This window comes from Nestor notabilis, unplaced genomic scaffold (genome assembly GCF_000696875.1).
Source record: "Nestor notabilis isolate BGI_N333 unplaced genomic scaffold, ASM69687v1 scaffold5879, whole genome shotgun sequence".
NCBI classification, from domain to species: Eukaryota; Metazoa; Chordata; class Aves; order Psittaciformes; family Psittacidae; genus Nestor; species Nestor notabilis.
In genome coordinates this window covers 19,509-39,489 of record NW_009942242.1, presented here as the reverse complement: position 1 = coordinate 39,489, position 19,981 = coordinate 19,509, and the positions used below count along the sequence as shown (strand labels likewise).

General features: G+C 44.4%; 1 protein-coding gene across 1 annotated transcript in view; it reads right to left on the bottom strand.

The window, feature by feature from the left end:
* Positions 1–4,309: 4,309 nt before the first annotated feature.
* Positions 4,310–19,981, bottom strand: part of MAPKBP1 (mitogen-activated protein kinase binding protein 1) — a gene marked incomplete at its 5' end in the record, with an annotated part of 33,111 nt that continues 17,439 nt past the window's right edge. Inside the window, 11 exons of the mRNA XM_010021286.1 lie at positions 4,310–4,603; positions 5,585–5,670; positions 8,412–9,473; positions 10,205–10,518; positions 12,080–12,158; positions 13,173–13,343; positions 13,844–13,989; positions 15,603–15,772; positions 16,743–16,979; positions 17,504–17,553; positions 18,764–18,912. Of these exons, the coding sequence (XP_010019588.1) occupies positions 4,310–4,603; positions 5,585–5,670; positions 8,412–9,473; positions 10,205–10,518; positions 12,080–12,158; positions 13,173–13,343; positions 13,844–13,989; positions 15,603–15,772; positions 16,743–16,979; positions 17,504–17,553; positions 18,764–18,912 (2,758 nt within the window). The remainder of the gene's footprint in view (positions 4,604–5,584; positions 5,671–8,411; positions 9,474–10,204; positions 10,519–12,079; positions 12,159–13,172; positions 13,344–13,843; positions 13,990–15,602; positions 15,773–16,742; positions 16,980–17,503; positions 17,554–18,763; positions 18,913–19,981) is intronic.

Here is a 19,981-nt window from a genome sequence, read left to right as displayed (position 1 = left end):
TCCTGCCCCTGTCGGTTATCCCTACGGACATTATCCCTACGGACACAGCTGCCGCCGCGCTATTTACACACGCGATCCGAAATACGGGACGTGCTGGTCCTTATCCCGAGAAGGAAGAACCTGCTCGCTCAGGGGCTGCGAGAACAACCTGTCTTTGCAATGAGGTTTGTGTCATGTAGTATCCTGGATGCTACACATCCGACGGGGTGGGGTGGGGGGAGACACCGTCCGCATGCATGAGTTTACCAATGGTGTTTAAATACCTGTAATTTTTTTCCTTATATATAATTATATACATATTCTTTCTTCTTTAAAAAATTAGGTTTGTATGTTTCTACTCCCGGGAAGCAACCCCCCAATTCCTCTGAGTCACAATGGAGTCTGCAAAACGGGGGGGACTGAGGAGGGCGCTGCTGTAATGTCTGCCCCAGCCATCGCCTGGGAGGTCCCATGGAATGGAGAGGACAACCTGAGAGAGGAGGTGGGAGAAACACAAGACTCCCGGACACACAGCTCCTGGGTGCTACGAGGGATGGGGAGGAGGAAGGTGTTACCTGCCTGCAGTCCCAAGTAAAACAAAGAGTGTGCCGCCTTCTCAGCTTGCAGCCCTGCCTACTGCACCAGTTCGAGAGAGCCCAAGAGTGAACGGAGGGTCCCACAGGCAAAGCAATACTATTTACAAGATGGGAAATGAAAAAACAAACTCCAAAACCAACAACTACTCTCATTTTGACCAGGAATGTTGGGTTGGAGGGGACAAAATATATGTAAAGAGGATAGGTAGGTCCAAACTACTTTTTCAGGCTTTATGTTAAACAAGTAACTGATCTCAATAGAGATATCTGGTTGTGCCTAAGCTAACACCAACACCAACCAGTAAGAGGGAGAGACTCAAGTTTATTACCTCCTCCCACAAGCCTCTTCACTTCCCAGGCAGTTATCACTCGAGTCTTTCTCTACCTGGCCCAATGGACAGCCTGTGGTGAAACATATTCACAAGGTGCAACAAAATGTAACACATTTACGCTTTCTTTGTTCTGTAAACTAGAGTTTTTAGTTATTTCCTACTGCCAGCAATAGGAAGTTATCAGGGAAGAGTAAGGTGGATCTGTCTCAAATTATGAACAGCAACACTGTATCTCCTCACCCTTCCCAGTAACAAACTTGTAGCACCAGCATCTCCTTTACTACTTCTACTACTCAATTCATAACATCCAAGCCTTGGGCAAAGAGGTTGTAACTTTGCTGTGCAAGTAAAACTAGTTGCTTAGGGGACAACAAGCGAAGAAACAAGAGGCCCAAGAGGACATTCAAAAAACAAACCCCTTCCAATTCATTCTCCAATTACAGATCACCATCTCAGTCCTAAATCTACTTTCCTGAAGCCTTTCTGTACTCTCTCTTTCACAGGTATTGGCCAAATGGTGTTTCTCAGGCCAAGACCATCTCTATTTCTACTCTATTTTCCTAAGTATTCGACATCTACTATTCTAATTTATATTAAACTACACAACCTCCTCCAGCTGATCTACTTGCCCAATACTTCTCTTGCCATCATTCTGATCACATTTTACCTCTGGTTTCTTGTATGCAGCCATGACCCCAAGCAAAATCCATCCCAGGAAGCAAACCCCAGCTTAAAAATCAGATTTGCCTCACAAAACTCATTTCCAAGGAGCTTTATTTCGTATCTCTATGTCAGCTCACTGGTTGTTGCTCTTTATCTTAATGGGAATTCCATTCTTGCCACTGATTTTTCTGTATCGTCTCTGACCCTTTTTGTCACTACCTCAAAGATTAAATAATAGAATGGAATAAAATTGCACAGGGAAGTAATATAAAAGACCCTCAAACCATTATCACCAGTACCAAAAGATACTTGGGTTGAAGGGACTGCTATTTTACCTGAGTGTCTCGTGGCCCCAGTATAGCAAGGTATTTCCTGTATACTAGGACATATGTTCACAGTCTGAAAGTGAAGGAACTAATCACCTCAAAAGCAAGCTTGACCCATACTAACTCCATCACAGACCCAACATGACTGCCGCCATACAGTCCACTCATGGCATCTCCAGCACACCTTTTCACTCAAGGAAACTGCCAGGAATCTCCTCTCTGTTTTTCAACTTGCTTTCCTTGGCAAAACCTATCTGTGCAAGAGAAGCCGCCCACAGGACCGAGCACACCAACTGATTCAGCACAGCGCGATGCCGAGACAGGACTAGAAAGCAACACTTCTAAAGTTTCAGTACAAGCCCATGGAAGGAAAGGTTAGCAAGGACACCTGAAAAGTGATTATGCAGATTTAAATTACACACAGAAGGAGCTGGAAAGCTCTCAAAGTGCTCCCCATACTTCTGAGTCCTGCAGCACTCAGTAGTGGGGATCAGCCAGCAAACCTGTCAGGGGGAGAACGAAACCTGCAGAGTAGTCAGCCCTGGAGTTATTCTGAATTCTTCACTGGTCTGGCCTGCCTGGTATTCGAACAGGCTGCACTGCAGATCTCCAGTCATAGAAAGACAGAGAAGTCAACAGATCACATTTCCAAGTGCCATGGGGTTTCAAAGAGATGACAGCCAGAACAGTAAAATGAAAGAAAACTGCTTCAGGCCTGTAACCTGTGGAACCAAGTGATGCCATCTGGCTGCCTTCCACAGCGACTTCCACAGATGCTAGGAGACTCTCTCCCATGAAAGCTTATTGCTTGCACCAGTTTTATAAAGTGGGACTACTGCCTTAAACTAAATACAAGTCAGACTGGAGATGGAGGAAGGAATAGAACATTTTAGGTATCTATCTGTCCCTGTTGTGGGAAGGAGAGGGGCTAAGGGGGAAGGTGCTGAAGAATTTCATTGGTTTTAAATTATGTTTTCTCTTAGCTTATCATTGACCAAAAAAACCCCACATCACTGGACAGTTTTAAGCCAGAACAAATGCAGGTTAGCATGGGCTTAGAGAAGCTCCATAGGGTGAGAAGAGTATTGCACATACAAATGCAAGAAGGGAAGATTTTCTATTTCTCAGACCACAAACTCATGAAAAGCAAAGAGGCTGGGGGATGGGGACATGGTGGTAATCACGTCCTAAAATATCTTGTTCAAGGTTCTTGGGAAACCATTCTCTGTGGGTAGTTGAAAAAGCTTTCCAAAAAGATTTTGGGATGTAAATATTCTGTTTTCCTGGAAAAGCAAGGAAAAAAAACCATTTTCCTATCACACTGGAATGAACAAATGGCATGGATGAGCCGCTGCACTGAAGATCTCCCAAATCTAGAATTACACTATAAAAGATGGAAACCAGCTTTTCCACGTCACTTCTCAATAAATAAATCATCAGCCCAAATTTCCCAGTCATAACATCAAAGTCAACATCCAATTCATGAAAGGTGGCTGAAACAAACATCCATATTCGTATCCAAATTCCATTTTCAAAATGGCTGCAGAATACACAGTCATGAGTATCAAGATAATGTCAAATTCCAGATTAAAAATACCACTACTGAATTCATCACTGAATCCCCAAACCATGGTCCAAGGGTTGCAGAGCCTTCCACCAGAGGTGAATGCAGATAAAATACAGTGTGGGGACTGCCTTGAAACAAGAGAAAAGCAGACAGGGTCTTCATGACAACAGGAGGATTACTCTAGATAACAAAACTGAGGCAGGAAAAGAAAGAACAGCAAGACAAGATTCAAGCAGAAAACAGTTCATTAATTGCACAGACACTCCAGCCTGTCTCCCTGTTGGGGGTTTATAATACAGAGATTGTTTCTCGCTGGGATATGGGAAAGGGATTGACAGTTTTTGTTAAAGGACAAAGATAATAGCCACAAATGTGACATAGAGCAACAGTCAGAAAAATAAATTAATAAATAAACCCATTAAAAGTCTGCTTCTTGATTCTCATGAAGCCTTGGAGAAGGGATTGGCTTCAACTGGACTCCTTTGTGTTTAGTCAGCAGTTCAGAATTTCTTGGATAAATTGTGTGGCACGTTTTCCTTAGGTGCCACCCAATCCTGACCTCCTGGCTATGAAGAAATTTCAAGGCAATTTCTCCAAACTCCTCTTTCAAGATTGTGTCTAGAGACGGGAAGTTGAAGACCATTGGGGGAAAAAGTATTAAAATTGTGGCCAGCACATTGCTAAGAATTAGAGCAAGTCAGTTGTAGGGGCCTGAGGAAATCAATTTATAAAGGTCTCCCACCAGCCCAAGACCAGTGTGATGATAGCATCGGTCTGAAGCTCTCTCTGTGGTCCTCTTCTTGGGATTATCTCTGTGTATTCACAAACACCTGAAAGCCACCCCTCCTAGAGCTTTTTGTCCATGCGTCGTTCCACAGCTTGTAGCAACAGCTCTGAGTACTGTTCCAGCAAAGCTAGTGTCTGCTGATCTCCCAAACTCTTAGGACTTGGTAGATTGGCACCACATCCCTCACTTGGTGGGCTAGTGGTATCTTGTGGCTTCGTCAGTACCTCCTTAACCTTTGGAAGCTCTTCCTCTTCCTTCAGAGAGTCCAGTTCTTTCTTCAATGAGGAGAATGTTTCTGTCAGGAGGCCTGCTATTTTATCTTTGTCAGTAGAAGACTCTGTATCATTTAACACCTGAAAATAGAGAGGGAAAAGGAAATAAAAGAATGTAGTGAGCTTTAGGTAGAGCACTGAGTAAGCAGTTTCAGCCCTTTAGGGAACTGAAGCCGTGGAGATTTGCAGACCACTCAAGTGTTCTTTCCTTCAACATTCAAGATTGCCCATTTAGGCACAAAGCAGGACATGCATCCAGTACTGCTAGTCACACAAAATCCAGAGGCATCACTCCCATAGGGTAGATGGGAAGCACATTTTCAGGTAGTGTTCCCTCTTATACTGGCCATGAGGAGCTGCTACATTTCCCAGCTGCAGCACAGGGCCACTATCTCCTTTTCTTCCTGCCTGACAGATACAGCTGGTCACACAAACAGAGCAAGGTCAGAGGAGAGCTAATGCAAGTGCTAAGGCCAGAGCTGCACAAGACCACATGGCAGAAGCTCGCTGTGGAAGTTTCGTGCTCATTACAGGAGGCTTGACAGATCAATGCTAAGCAAAGAAAGGGAGAGTTTTGGTATTGCTCTGCACGTAACTGTGGTCTGGCAGTGAACAGGACAGGTGAGTGGTTGCATGTTCCCTCTCACAGCTGGATTCCCATGGTATCACTCACTTGCTAATCCTTTTCCCAGGCATCAGAGACAGAGAACAGATGGGGATAATAAAACTTGCAGCTCCTACAACATTTCATATCTCTGAAGCACTGTATAAATATTAACTAATTCCCTAATACCCTTTGGAAAAGAGCATACTGTTCTCTTCAGTTAACAGATAGGCTTAACAGACCAAAAAGTAATGGATCTGCTCAGAGTACAACAGCAAGCCATTGGAAAATCCAGCCGTTGGAAATCAGGACTTCCTGCCTCCCCAGGTCAAGCTTAAGGTGCAGTCAAGTGGACAACCAGGCAGCAGTCAAGAGAACAGGCAGCAAGCACATAGATTAGATGCTTGTAGGCTGTAAAAGCCAAACCACTCCAACAGCCGCTGTCTGAGGTCACTCACCATGCGGTAGAGATGAATGGCTTTGCGCATGCTGTCCTGGAGCTCTGATACCACGTGCTCACACTGCTCTACACTGATGCATGATCCTGTAGGGGAGGAAAAATAAAAACCCAAACTAAGGCACAGACACACCCCAACATCCACAATCTCACAGTCGGGTACAAAACCTTTTTGTTTTGTTTAATATATATATTTGAAAGACCATGTGCACACATTTCTCATTCAGTTTATAGGGCTGGTTTGAGCCAATTATTAAACAGGCAAGTTCGACATAAACTTCCCTTCATACCTAAAGATGCTGCTTGTTTCAAACATTGCTATTTTTCCAGTCTTTAGCCTCTCCAAAGTGAGCAATGGTTTTTCTCAGATCACACATTTCTGGTACAGTCAAGGACAGTCACAGATTACTCATGCCATTCTCAATTACAAAGTCAAGCTTGAATAAAGGCTTCAGTGGCAAAAGGGACTGATCTGAGAAGCCTCTAATTTAGCCTCCACCTAGTCAAAAATCTACATGCTTTCCCTCATCTATTCTCCACATGGGTACAACTAAGTGTACCACACAGTATACAACTAAGTGCTGAAGATGAAGGATTATGCTGAATTACTACGGTGTTCTTTAGTGAGGACTGAGGTTGAGTTATGCTGACAAACAAATTCAATCATAACAGAATCACATTTCCAAGCAACCCAGAATATGCACTGCTGATACACTGTAATTCAAAGATGAAAAATAAAAGCAAGCCCAAAAGGACACCACCTTCTGCCTACCCCCACCGGATATTATCCCAAAGCATCATTAAAAGGCCTGAAATGTTCTAATAAAATAAATACTTTCATGAGTTAAGCCACAAACAAAGACACAGACACACACATAATCTGCATTTATCTTCAATTTGCAAAGGCCTGGACAAAGGCCATTTGACTTCCTTTAGTTACCTAAAACCAAAACTTGGTCACATTAGCACTATTATTTCTGCAGTTCTAAGAACATGGTCTTTGAGCAGGCTGGAGGGGATCTTAGCTGGTTTTATGAATACATCCAGATGTATAAACAAATATAGCTACAAGAACATCTATTTATACATAAACAAACACATACAGAAGAACAAACGGGCATGAACAAATCCTTCCATCTGCATTTTTTGTTCCCAAATCACACAACCTTGTAGAGCTTGAGCACAGTGAGCTTCAGTGCAGTCCAACATTCTTGCCTTTTTTCACCCTCTCTTCTTTCTGTCCCCCCTCCTCCCCTCCTTTTGTTTTAAACCCAACTGTTTCTTCTCATGATCATTTCTGGATTTCTCCTCTCATTATGCTGGTCTCCAGCTCTGTGAGCTGCCAGGTCACAAGCATAACATACATGTTTGAGTAACAGGCATTTTCTGCCTCTTCAGTGTGCACAGCAGAGCTCTTCAGAAACCAGCAGAGAATATTAAACACAGCAACAGTATTAGCACATCTACAGCATTTTAAATTTAGGTATCAAAATGCTTTAACAAAAACAATTAAGTCTGTTTATCTGCAGCTGTTATACAGGCAGGAAAATGGAAGGACAGAAAAATCAAGGGGAAACCCAAAGGCACAGAGCAAGTCAGAAGCAGAACAGGTCTCTGTCAACCCTACAGTTCTAAACTGCTGTACTACGACCTGCGAAGCCACAGTGGAAGTTTCAGATGCCCTCACTGTTCTACAGAGCAGCTACACTGTGGTATAAGAACAGCAGGTCCCTCAGACAAAACATCACATTTCCTGTGATTGTTTCAATCTTGGGGCATTTGATCCCTCTAGAAACACAAAATGAAAAATAACAGGGCATGAAACCCAGATTATCCTTCTGCAACGCTTCAGTGCAGAAATACTGTGCTTAACCATTGAGACGAATGGTGGTGCAGCCTGGAACCACAGGAAATAATCGATCAGGGGATTACAAAGGTATCCCTTCTCAGATATGAATAAGAACAACAAGGCAAAAGGGATTTAACCTGTGCTCTGGGTAGCCCCTGAAGGTACAAGATACCAGTGCAGTGCTTAACATCCAGCTTCCTACTGCACGACTCAGCTCAGTGCTTCAGGAAAGTGTATTTCCAAAAGAAAAACCTCTGGTGGTTTCTCTGCCACTGGAGGTTTTCCTGCCTTGGAGGACAGGATTTTTGCCTCAGTTTGAAGTTACCTGCTAGTTTTCCTTTTCTTTAAACCAGAGCCTGTAACAGAGCCGAGAGCTGTTCTCAGCAGGTAAAACAGTTTCCCACCTGGTACCTTTTTCTCCAAACTGGATATAATTCAGAAATTAAACCATGTTCCTTATGCTCAAAGCCAAAGTCTAGGCCTGCACAGTCGTATAGCCAGTCTGCAGGCATTCTTCAAAGCACAGTAACAGCAGCACAGAGACCTTCTCACTCTCACAGGTCACTACAGCAAGGAACTCACCTTGGTTAAGCCTTACCTTATGCAAGACAATCATATGCAAACCCTTCTGAAGCCTACACACTGCACATTAACAAAGTAAAGCCTGAGCTGCCTGACATAACTTCACTGTCACTATTATCCGTGCTTGCTAGGTTCAGCTAGCACATGTTGGCCTACACCTTCATCTGCTGGTCAGACATGCTCTGAGAGGGGCACAGGGGATGGGCATTCCCCAGCACATCAGCTTTTAGCACTGACCAGAAAGAGATGTGAGTCCCTACAGGTTAATTGTACGACTGCAAACATGAGTGAGCTGAGGTCTACAAAACCTCAGCTTTTCAGAGGTTCAGACATAAGACCCAGAGAAAATGGAAATTAAAGACTGAGAAAAAGATGTCAGGTTGAAGAAGTGTCTCACCATTGAGGGTATGGCTTATGGAACGAGACAGGTGCAGACAGGACGAGACAGGCCAGAAGCTGGACGTAAAGAAATGTGATGGGATCGTGAGGCGGTTCACAAAGACAGGAGACAGAAGGGGGAAGATAAGAGATGGGTATCCATGCACACCTGAGACCTGTGCCGAGGCAGTTACAGGTGTAGGAGACCTCGGCCTGATGGGGTTTAGTGGGCACAGTCCAGGCTGGTTGTCCAGCACACAGGCGATGCCGGTGATCCTCTCCCTGTTCCTGGGCAGTGTGCCCTCAGCAGATTTTGGGTGCTGGCCCTCTGACAGCTCCCTCAGTTTTGGGTTAGTGATCCCTGGCTCATCCTGGCAACCTGTCCTTGAGGCTGGACTCTCTACTGGGCTCTCCTTAGTAGGTCCTGTTGAGACCTCTCTACCAGGAACCAGAGGCCCAGCAGTTTGGTTCTCCTTCTTGGAGGCTCGGACCTCAGGAAAAGAGGGTTTCTTTTTACAGGCCCCAGCAGGTGACTGTGGAGACTGTGGCTCAAGCAGGGTTTTTGTTTTAGTAGTGGGTGAGAAGGAGGCCAGCGTGGGTCTATCAGGCAATGGCTTGGGAATGTCAAGAATCAGATGTGCTCGGTTTGATGATGCCAATTTGCTGTGGAAGGACTTGGGAGATGAGCAGTTCACAACTGGCTGAAGTGCTGGCTTCACTGGAAGAGTTTCTTTCACTGGTAGCTTCGTCTTCTCAGCATCTGCTGTGGAACTAAGCTGTGCCTTCTCTGCCACTGGAGGGCTAGTCCTCCCATCCGCCAGCATTTCGGTGGAGCAACCAAGGTACAGATTTTCCCCTACAGATATGCTCCTTGACATCTTAGCCCGGAAGCTGGTTGTGGGGTTCATGTAGGACTTGGGTTTTGCAGTCCTGACATCTTTGGCCAGCAGAGCACCAGATCCATCCATCTTCAACATACTGGCTGATAACACCCTGCAATTGTTAGGTCTGGGATCCTTCTCAACCACCAAAAGAGTCTGAGGACGCTGCTTGGCAGAGGATATCACTCCAGGACCCTTATCTGTAAAAATTAAACAGACAAACATACCAAAAGGAGACAAGAGCCTGCAGTGAATTCCAAAATCGGAAAGTAACAGAGCTGCTCCGGCCTCAGCTCAGCCCCTGGGAGAGGTGTACAGAACCACTACTTCAGGTTAATATCACCAAGCCTCAACAGCTTTCCTTTTTGCCCTGCTTACACACTGCTGCTTACCTGATGAGAGACTTGTCCTTAAAGTGTATGGCCAGAAGACCTCAGACCACTGTGACCATTAAGTGAGAGGCCAGAGGAAACAGGCAAAATCTTACTTATGATGCTGTGGTGATAAGGTTTATTTTTTATTTAAAACAAATTGAGTGCTTATTGATGGTTCCCGAGTTGGTTTCAAAAGTGGAGTTCTTTCATACAGAGGGCATGGATACAGTAAGCTCCCTGTTACTGTCTCCTCCTTCCCTCTTTCTCTCCTCCCCACCCTGGGGAGTTTCAGTCTTGGCCTGGAGCAACCACCCACAGCAAGAGAGAATTTTTTTACACATAGTTCACTTCACACTTAGCACTGCTCCTCTTGCAGCTGCCAAATATCAGAGACTGATAAGGAGGAGACCAGCATCTGCACTACAAAGTAAAAATACCTTCCCATGACAGAAGACTCTAGAAGCCCAAGACACAAGCTTCAATTAAATCTCTACTCAAGCCCAAATCTCCCCATTTCATTCTCAGGTTTAGACCACCATCCCAACCTGTGTCCTTACCCTCATGAACGAGGTCATGAACTGACTGTGCCTTTCTCATCACTGCATTCACAGGGCCTTCTGGAAAGGCTGCAATAACCCGTCCAGGAGCCATACCAGCTCTGCTGGCCTCCAAAGCTGACCTCCGTTTTTTCTGGCCATAAACAGCCCGATTTGAGTTTACACTCTCCGACAGCTGGTTGTTCTCCAAAGCATCACCAGGGTGGCTGCTGCCATTTTTCAACAAGTTTTCTGGTGTAAAATGATTGGTCTGGGTTGGCAGCTCGATGGGCTTTGAATCCAGTATCAGATTCGACGAAGAGAGCGACAATCGTCTAGAGAACACGATAAAGAAAATCCAGTTAAAACAAGTATATTGCCCTGGACAAACATGCACACACACATTAAGCCAGTTTCTCTGGGATAAAGAGCCCTTCCCTATCTGTCTGGTTTGGAGGGTTTTTTTAAGTCAAAAATGCCCCAGTCTGTTACTACTTTATTGTACTCAGCCCTGGAAGCACTGGTGTTCAGACCTGAGGCTGCACAATCACATACAGTATTGTGTCACTGTTTCCAGGGAGGACACTGTAAAAAGGTGAAGGCAAAAGAGAAGGAAAAATTCCAGGCAGAGGGAAGGCTGGGCAAAGTCAGGTCAGGCCTTTTCTCTCAGCTCAGCTTACTAAAAACTAAACCTTTTCAATCCTAAGATAACCTAAGAGGAAGTAATTATGCTTTCCTAACATTATGAAAGCATAATTACCAGGAAAGCTGGTCAGTATCTTCAAGAGGAAAACCTAATTTCCTCTTCCTCTCCACTTCAGACAAGCACCGTGGGCTTACTTCAGAAAGGAAGCAACTTTCATTTGGCATATTTGAACAGCTGAAGAGATTAAAAGCCCAGAGGTTTTTATAACATAAAACTACCTCTCTTGTTACATCTCTAGAGCACCAGCAACTTCCTTTGCTCTCCACTGCAACTCTCCAGAAGCTTACACAATGACTAGAAATCCACTGGCTTTCTTCCCAACATACATAAGGTCCCAACACAAGACAGACTAAGAGGCACTCCTGACAGCAGCAACAGCAGCTGAGTACAGCAATGAGAAAAAAAATTCCCTAACATGGTGAATCCAGACACAGCTGGTAAACCATAGAAGATGTGCTCACATCTGCTCAGTCCTATACAATGAAATTACTTTGAGCTGCGATCTCGGATTGTAATTTTAGGAGAATAAAGGAGTATTTGTTTAAAACATTTATGAACACAAATTGCAGGTTTTATCACATTTCTTATTTACTTTTTTTGTTTCTTTGTTTTGTTAGGATTCTTTTTAAACAAGGGAAACAGCTTGGAGAGGCCTTTTGGGGTGTTTTAGGGTTGAGGTTTTATTGGAAGAATAATATCCCCATGGGGCTATTATGAGACACCAGAGCACTCTGTGAAGGCATGGGACTGAGAAACAAAGCTGACTAAGAAAGGACTGCAAGACAAAGGCAAAGTTGACAAGCCTACTTTCACTGTCCAAGCTGAATGAAATGCAAAAGAATAAACAGAGCATAAACAGTGAAGAGTAAATTAAATTATGAGCAATTCCTCCACCTTAATCAATGCAGGCATTAATCATGAAACAATTAAGTACATTGTTGAAAGAGGAAAAAAAGACAAAACAACATTGCTGTAGGAAGAAACAGAACAGCTAAAGTGACACAGGATGGCCTGTCCAAATCACAAGGGTCTGCAGCCAGCCTGCCAGGTGCTGTGCTGACACTTTTCTGGGCACAGGCACACCAAAGGCACAAGTTTGTTCAACTATTTTGACACAGGGCCTAGCATAAGACCTACTCACATTAGTAAAAATAGACAGACAGAAACACTCAAAACAAGCAGAGCCATACCTGAGAGCCGGGGACTGGGAAAGAAAGCGAGAGGAAATGCTGAGGTTTTCACTTCTTTCCAGATTCCTACATGAGCCACCTAAAATTTGGTTAAAGGGAAGAGAAAAGGGAGCAGTTTAGTTACAGAACAAACATTCTGACACATGCATTTTCTTATAGCAGAGACTAGCAAATGCTCCCCCATATCCAAGGGGATTTTTTGAGCTAAAACTACAGAGAATGAAATAATTTCATTGCCTTTGCCTTTTCTCTTCTACTTAGATTACTGTGCCTTGAACTGCTACTCTCCCTAAGGGTACGCCTCCTTCTTTTTCGCTTCCCTTTGTGTCCTATCCTGCCTGCAGGACTGTGAAGAGCTGGCATCAAGCAGAAAACAAACCAATCAAATGAGCAAAATAAATTAGAAATTAAGCAGAAACCAAACAACTCACATACATATTGCTGCCTGCACCCATTATCAACTCTAAAAAGATACGCTTTGTGCTGGAGTTGGTCGATAAAGACTAACCAGCTTCTTTGCCACTCTGATGTCTCTTCTTATTCCCTCCCTCCACCCAGCATTTCAGCCTTTTCTTTTGTGACATTTGTTATGCCTTAACAGACCACTAGAGGCCACTGCACGTCACCTATGGGGGGGGGGCGGTGGTGAACACACAGTTAATACCTTCATACACGGCAGGAAAAACTAGTCCAGGACCAAGAGAATGTTTCTTCAGGATTCCAGGGACAATCCTGAACCCAAACTGACACAGACCCCACTCTCATCCACGCAGACTTACACACAGACCTATGGAGTTAACAGCTGTCACTGTTCTTTAGGCCTCTCTACACTGGCTCCCCATTTTTTCCCTCTTGTGTACAATCCTGAACCCAAACTGACACAGACCCCAATCTCATCCATGCAGACTTACATACAGACCGATGGAGATAACATTTCACTGTTCTTTAGGCCTCTCTACATTAGCTCCCCATTTTTGCCCTCTTGTACACACAGCCACAAAAGCCTCGCAGAACTTACAGCCTCGTTTGATTTAGACAGGGGACAAATATGGAACGCCATCCCCAATTCCCCGCACCGAGCAGAGAGCTCTACCTTTTCCATCAGTGCTGCCCAGGGTCCCAAAATGCTCCTTGAGGAACTTCTCCTGATCAGGTATCTGGGGTATTTCTCCCTCTGGCATGCTAGTACTCACATCCTCCTCTCCTTCCTCTCCCTCCAGGTCTGAGATGCCGTCCACACTGAGCGGCTCAGTGCTTTCGGAATCTGGGAAAAGGCAAAACACCTCAGTGCTGTAACAGCGTGATCACAGTAGAATTAGGCAGGTTAAAAAACTAAACCAAACCCCAAACATTCAGCAAAGATGCTAAATCAAACCTAGAATGTTAAAGCAAATGTCGGCCAGCATTAAGTGTAATTCTCTAATCTACCATATCCCACAAACAGCACAGCCTATGGGATAATCAACACTAAACCTGCCTCCTTACCTAGGCAACGTAAAAGAAAGCCAAAGGTGCACAAGGGAAGTGCACTTTAACCAACTCCTGCTTCAACAGTGGCTTCACTGAAGTGCCTGTGAAATGCACCTGAATCTTTATAGCAATACTAGCAAGATTAATAGGAGTGTGACCTCAGTTCAGCTCATTAAGAGGATTAAGTATTACAGATCAGGATAGAAACCGATAAACATTGCACAGAGCCACCCCAGCAAGGTCCTGAAGTGTTCAACATCACATGAATACACTTACAACGTCTTTGCATCTTACCTTCATTTGGATGGTCTGGGCTGGACAGACGACTGCTGCTGTAATCTACAGAGCAGGCACTGTCAGGACTGTGCTTGTCCGGGCATCCATTACTGTGATAACCTCTATTTAGCTTCCCGTGGGGCAGTGCTTTTACCTGGAACTCACTACAAAAGAGACGGGAAAGATACAGCACTAGAAGACATATTTGTTTTACATGTAAAGCAGCACATTCTAACTTTAATAAGGCCTTACCTGTGTTAATAACACCTTTGATTACAAAAGTAAGGCTTTTAAAGAGAAAAAGAAGTTGATTTCTCTCATCATTACACAGTATGCTTTTGCATTTCATTAAGCTTGGACAGTGAAGTCTCAAGGGGACTGTCTGACTTTCCGGGTGTTGTCAGTTTCCCATGATTACCAGGCACCAGCAGAGCACTGCCCTGACTTTATTTCCAGCCCAGGTGAGGAACAAATAGCAGAAGTCTCTGTAATGAAAAAGGGACTAAAACCAGGCCTAGACCTGCATGAGACAAACTCCAGTTTGCCAGAGATCTGAGCCCTAATATACTATTTTTTCCGTGTTTATGACCTGCTGCTTTGTGCAACTTCTGTGTTGCAAAATAGAGAAGATTGTGGGTTTGAGCAAGACTAATTTACTGATGAATGTCATACAAAAACACAGTGTTGTAGGACAGGGTTCCTCATTTCTGTTGTGATTTCATGAGTCTTGTCAAATGACACCAGCAGCATTCTTTGCCTGATACCTGTGGACTTCAGTTTTCCACTTTATGAAATCCTTTGGTTTCAGATGTACTTCAATGCAAGGCAGGATGCAGAAGTCACCCAATGGAACTGAATGGCAATTACCCCTCCCAGCTTGCAAACTCTGTATACATTGAGATATGCCCAGTCTGTATCCAACATCTCCAGAGGGCCTCCCTTTCTTACATGACAGAGCAGCATATGGGTCTGTTCTGTCCAAATGTTATCATAATAGAATTGAAGATGTAAATAAAGAGAAACTGGGAGAAGCCTAGCAGCTTCAGCTGCAAAATCTTGGCATGCACTCTTGCATAAAGGCCTGTCTAAAGCTGTCAGCCCACTCTTTGTAACAGAGCAGGAGGAGACTGAGGAAATTAAACAGCAATTCACATCAGGTTAAGAGGGAAAAGGGAGATTAAAGTTCAGGGAAAGAAAAGAAATGGAGCACAGGAAGAAACAGGAAATTCAGTGAGGTAAAACTAAACCGGAAGAAACAGCAGAGGAATTAAAAAGGTTTCCACTGTCTCCAGTGTCCTTTTCAATTCCATCTATCTCATGGAAGTCATTCTATTTCCCCCAAAAGGGTCATCACATACTACATTTGTTAAATTCTTGCCCAATTAAGTCTGAAATTCTCATGAGTAAGTCAGTTCTCCTGAGCAGACATTTCACTGCCATGGACATACCACTGTTGGGTTGTTTTCCAGCTTCCAAGTTTTCTCTTGCTTATTTCAACCCAGATAAGGGAGAAAGCAAAAAGGCTGCTCCAAGTTGTTTACTCAACAAAAAAACTTGGAGGAAGCTACTAACGTGCAGTTTCCTCAGAGGAAAGATTATTTTAACAGTGCCTTCTTAGTTTCAGATTCCTTTAGCATCCGGCTGGCATAAAGCTCTCAACTAAACATGCCTGGCATCAATCAGGCAGTAAGTCAACTCACCCAAGTTACCACACAAGCTGCAAGCAAACTAAAACAGAAGCATCTAAGCCATGCACAGCAGAGAGCTTATTTTTAACCTGCTAGGGTCTGTGGGATGGATTTCGTCTTGCTCGGGGTAGATTACACATTCCTCACTCTCAGAAGGTTCCAGTTCCTGAGAGAAAATCCCCTCCTCACAAGACACAAGCCGAATCACTTGGGGTCGCACACAAGACCGGTTGTCTTGGGGAGGTACTGAGCTGCCAACCTGGTTTAAAAAGACAGAAAACTGGATATTAACAGTGCTTTTCCTTAAGTCAGCAAATGCTGTGCAGAGCTAGAAAGCAGGCATTACAGCACAGAATATGACCAGAAATCTGAGATCAGCAAACACAGCACTCCTATGACTTTCCCGTTCCTTATTTACTGCACTTGATAGACTACTGCTGTAGTTTCCTATTTTGTTTCCTGTTTGCAATCTCCCAAAATTCTCTGGTAAAGTACTGGACTCCCTATCTCTCTTTGAGGACACATCAGGACTACAAGCCACGTGGCAGCAAGTTCTTCCACTACCTTTTACAGACTGATAAGACACAGTCCAGAGAAGCCTGTGGGCCATGGCTGAAAACCACTGATTTACCGCATGCAACAAGCCCAACCCTCTTCTCGGTCACACAGTTGTAAAGGAAGCAAAACTTCTAATGAAGTTAGGCACCAGGACAGATTGCTACTGGAAAACAGGCATTACCTTCCTGAGGTATGAGCACACATTACTTGCTGTGAACCATTGACACAAAGATTAAAGAGAACTTAATCTAGCACAGCCCACAGCTAAGAGCATCACATGAGCCACATTTCAGTGGCTACTGGAGTCAAGAAACTGCACCCCAGCAGAGTGAGCTAACAGGTAATCAGGGACACATCTGTAATTCTGAGCTGAGCTCCTCAGCTTCTCTTTGCTGTAAATAATCAAAGAGCTAAAGGAAAACATGAGGGCTTCCCTGTCATTGGAAAGAAACCTTGATCCTATACAGTCTCTGCTACAAGGTGGCAGAGTCACACGCTGCAGGAGTACTAATTACAAAAGAATTATCTAAACAAGCTTCTCTGAAGGCATTTAGAGCCACCACTAATGGTATGAAGAATGTCATCAGGTAGTAATATACACAGGTAACAAACAGAGGCAGGACATATGCACTCAGAGCAGATACACCTCCTCAGAGTAGTAATGCCCTTACTTTGTTGATGTGCACAGGAAGATCTGCCTGCTCCTCTCTGTCATCCCCATTGCTGTTCTGAGACAGCGAGTCCCGACTTGGAGAACGGGAAACGGAGAAGGACTCCAACTGACGCAAGTCAAGCATGGATTTCACCGTCATCTCTATGTTGCTGGTTGGCTGGGACCAGCGCCCGCGCTGCCGGGGCATCTTGCTCATCGGTGCCTCCGAGCGCTGGATTGCTGCTATCTCTTTGGCCTGAAGGAAATTCAAACACAGTCTTAGGGATGGAGCTTTCTGCTTATGGAAAGACAGGAGAGAAAACACAAGACCCACAGAAAGACACGATTATGCCCATCTCCATGAAAGACCCAAAGCTGTCTGTGAGACAGCTTAAACTTCCTCCCTTAATCATAAAGGATCAAGTAAAGATGATGCTTTTGTTGCTGTTTCTTGTATAACTGAACATTTAAATGCATCACTCAGATCCAAGTGCATGATCAGCTTCAGCACCACATAAGATTCATGCCAGAAATGAAGGAGCAAAAGCATAACATCTGATGGAAAGATATTGATGATGTTAAGATCCCAAGTGAAACTGTCCCTTAAATTAGGCTCTAGTTTGCTACCCTCTAGTCACTCTCCACAGAGAGGATTCTCAATGGTTTTCTACCACAGCTGTATCTTCCCCACCAGGGTGAATGAAGTTTTTAATCTCCACGGGAATTTCTTTTCCAGTTTCCCTATGACAAGAAATACAACTTGAAGGTTTAGCAACTCACCCTCCTCATTTCCCAGTGGGAAAGGCTTCTTGAAAGGGTAAGGTCTGGATCTGGAAAGGGAAAAATATACATACCTAGTTGATATCCTTTGACCAGCAGTCCAGCTTTTTAAAGACCTCTTACTTCACCTTTTGTCAAAGGCAGCATTCCTACACATTTTTCATCACCAGGCACTGCTAACACATGCTTTCCAATAGATGACCAAATCATTGTATCAAAATCTTAATGAAGATGTACTGGTTTATGTAAGATTTTTGCTTACTCAGCAGACCCACTGCAGAATCCTTGCCACAGAGCAGCAGCCCACCAAAGCCTTGGCAAAAAAAACTGCTCCAAAACACTGTGATGGCAGTGGTAAAAAGACCTCAAATTAGCAATGGTAATCTTTACTGTAATTTTGTACACCCAAGCGCAAGACTAATTCAGATTTTGTTCAGCCAGTTGGAACTAGCAAGAAACTTGGCAATTTAACAACTGATTTCTAATCAGAGAAATACAAAATGTATCCCTCTTCAGACACAGGATTGGGCAACTTCACCTTTCCCATTGGTGTCTGTCATGGTTTAAGCCCAGCCGGCAACTTGGAACCACGCAGCCGCTCGCTCACTCCCCCCCCTTTTCCTTCCTCCCCCCGCTCCCAGAGGGATGGGGAGGAGAATCGAAGGAATGTAACTCCCACGGGTTGAGATAACAGCTCTCCAGTAACTAAGGTATAATACAAACCACTACTGCTACCAATAATAATGATAAGAGGAATAACAAGGGGAGAGGACACAACCGCTCACCACCCGCCGACCGATACCCAGCCCGACCCGAGCAGCGATCTGGGCCTTCCGGGTAACTCCCCCCAGTTTATATACTGGGCATGACGTGCTGTGGTATGGAATACCCCTTTGGCCAGTTTGGGTCAGGTGTCCTGCCTCTGCTTCCTCCTGGCTTCCCCTCCTCTCTGGCAGAGCATGAGACTGAGAAAGTCCTTGGTCAGAGTAAACATTACTGAGTAACAACTAAAAACATCGGTGTTATCAGCGTTGTTCCCAGGCTGAAAGTCAAAACCACAGCACTGCACCAGCTACTAAGAAGGAGAAAAAATGACTGCTGTAGCTGAACCCAGGACAGTGTCGATCCATCTGTTTCTGTCTTGGTCCTTCTCTTTCTGCCCATATCTTGTTATCCCTAAGCCCTTGTGTCTCATCTTCTCCCCACTTCACATTCATGCCGTTTTCTCCATCTCTGCCCATGCCCCTCTCCCATTTATACCTGAGTCTCTGTCAGTGTTGCAGTTGGACTGAACATGGAACGACTGCAGCCCACGGAGCTCATCTTCATCATTCCCTTCATCTTCACCATCCTTGTCGCTGTCTGATGAGAGTGCAGGTGCAGAGGACAGGGCAGAGATGGACTCACGCCTGGGAAGCAGGAATTGGAAGGACTATTACAGTCTATCTCAAGAATTGCCTACCGTTTCAATCCTTACACCAGGCACTTCACCTTACCTTCATGCACACAGCAGGCTGCCTCACCTCTCCCAAAGAGCCCTCGCTCTAGCAAACCCCATCTCTCAGAAACAGGGCAAGTTAAACCCTGCACAAAGGTGTGTAGATCCTGCCACAGCAAATCATCTCATGTGTGGCAGGATGGCAGAAATCAGAACAGAAGAAAACAAGTCTGTGAAAGTCAAGTGGAATGAAGCTTGGCTTTCTCTATCAGACCCTGCCAACTAATAAGGTCAAGATGGTAGAGGATATTTGAAAGGCAAATATTTTTACCACCCTTAAGCATTTCCACTCTGGAACCATTTTACACATCAAAAATGTCATAGAGATACTCCCTGTTTGACAGCAATTGGGTATATGGCAAATTATCACACAAGAGACAGGTTCATATCACGGATTGCACCAGGCACAACCTGAAGGCACAGTCTACACAACCCAAGAGCTCTGTGCTGCCTTTTTTAGCCTTCAAACACAAGGAATAATGTAAAACATGTTTAGGGAAGATCTTTAATCAAAGTAGATCAGACAAGTGTTCCCACACAGACCTCAGAGGCACTCCCAGCATCGAATTCCCTAATACCAATCAAGGATGCTTACCAAACTACCTTCCCTCTTTATTCTCCTCTTCCCTTTCCTCCCCTCACCCCTTCAGTCAACAGAACCAAATGAACTAACCCACTTTGGACAGTCATTGAAACACTGAAGAAATCCCTAACAAATAAATGGAGTAGCACCCGCTCCATGGCTTTAGGCTAAAGTGCTAAACTCTACATTACTGACATTTATAGGATATCACTGGTGGGTGTTGAGTGCCAAGCATTATTTATGGCATAAAAATAGCTCATCCACCAAATACAGAGCAGCCCGGCAAGGGACTGACTTCTGCAGCTGACAGATAGCAGGCAGTATTGAAACATGGCAAGAAGGAGTTAAGGCATTTAATCTTTTCTCTTCCATATAGCGCAGAACATTAATCTCCATT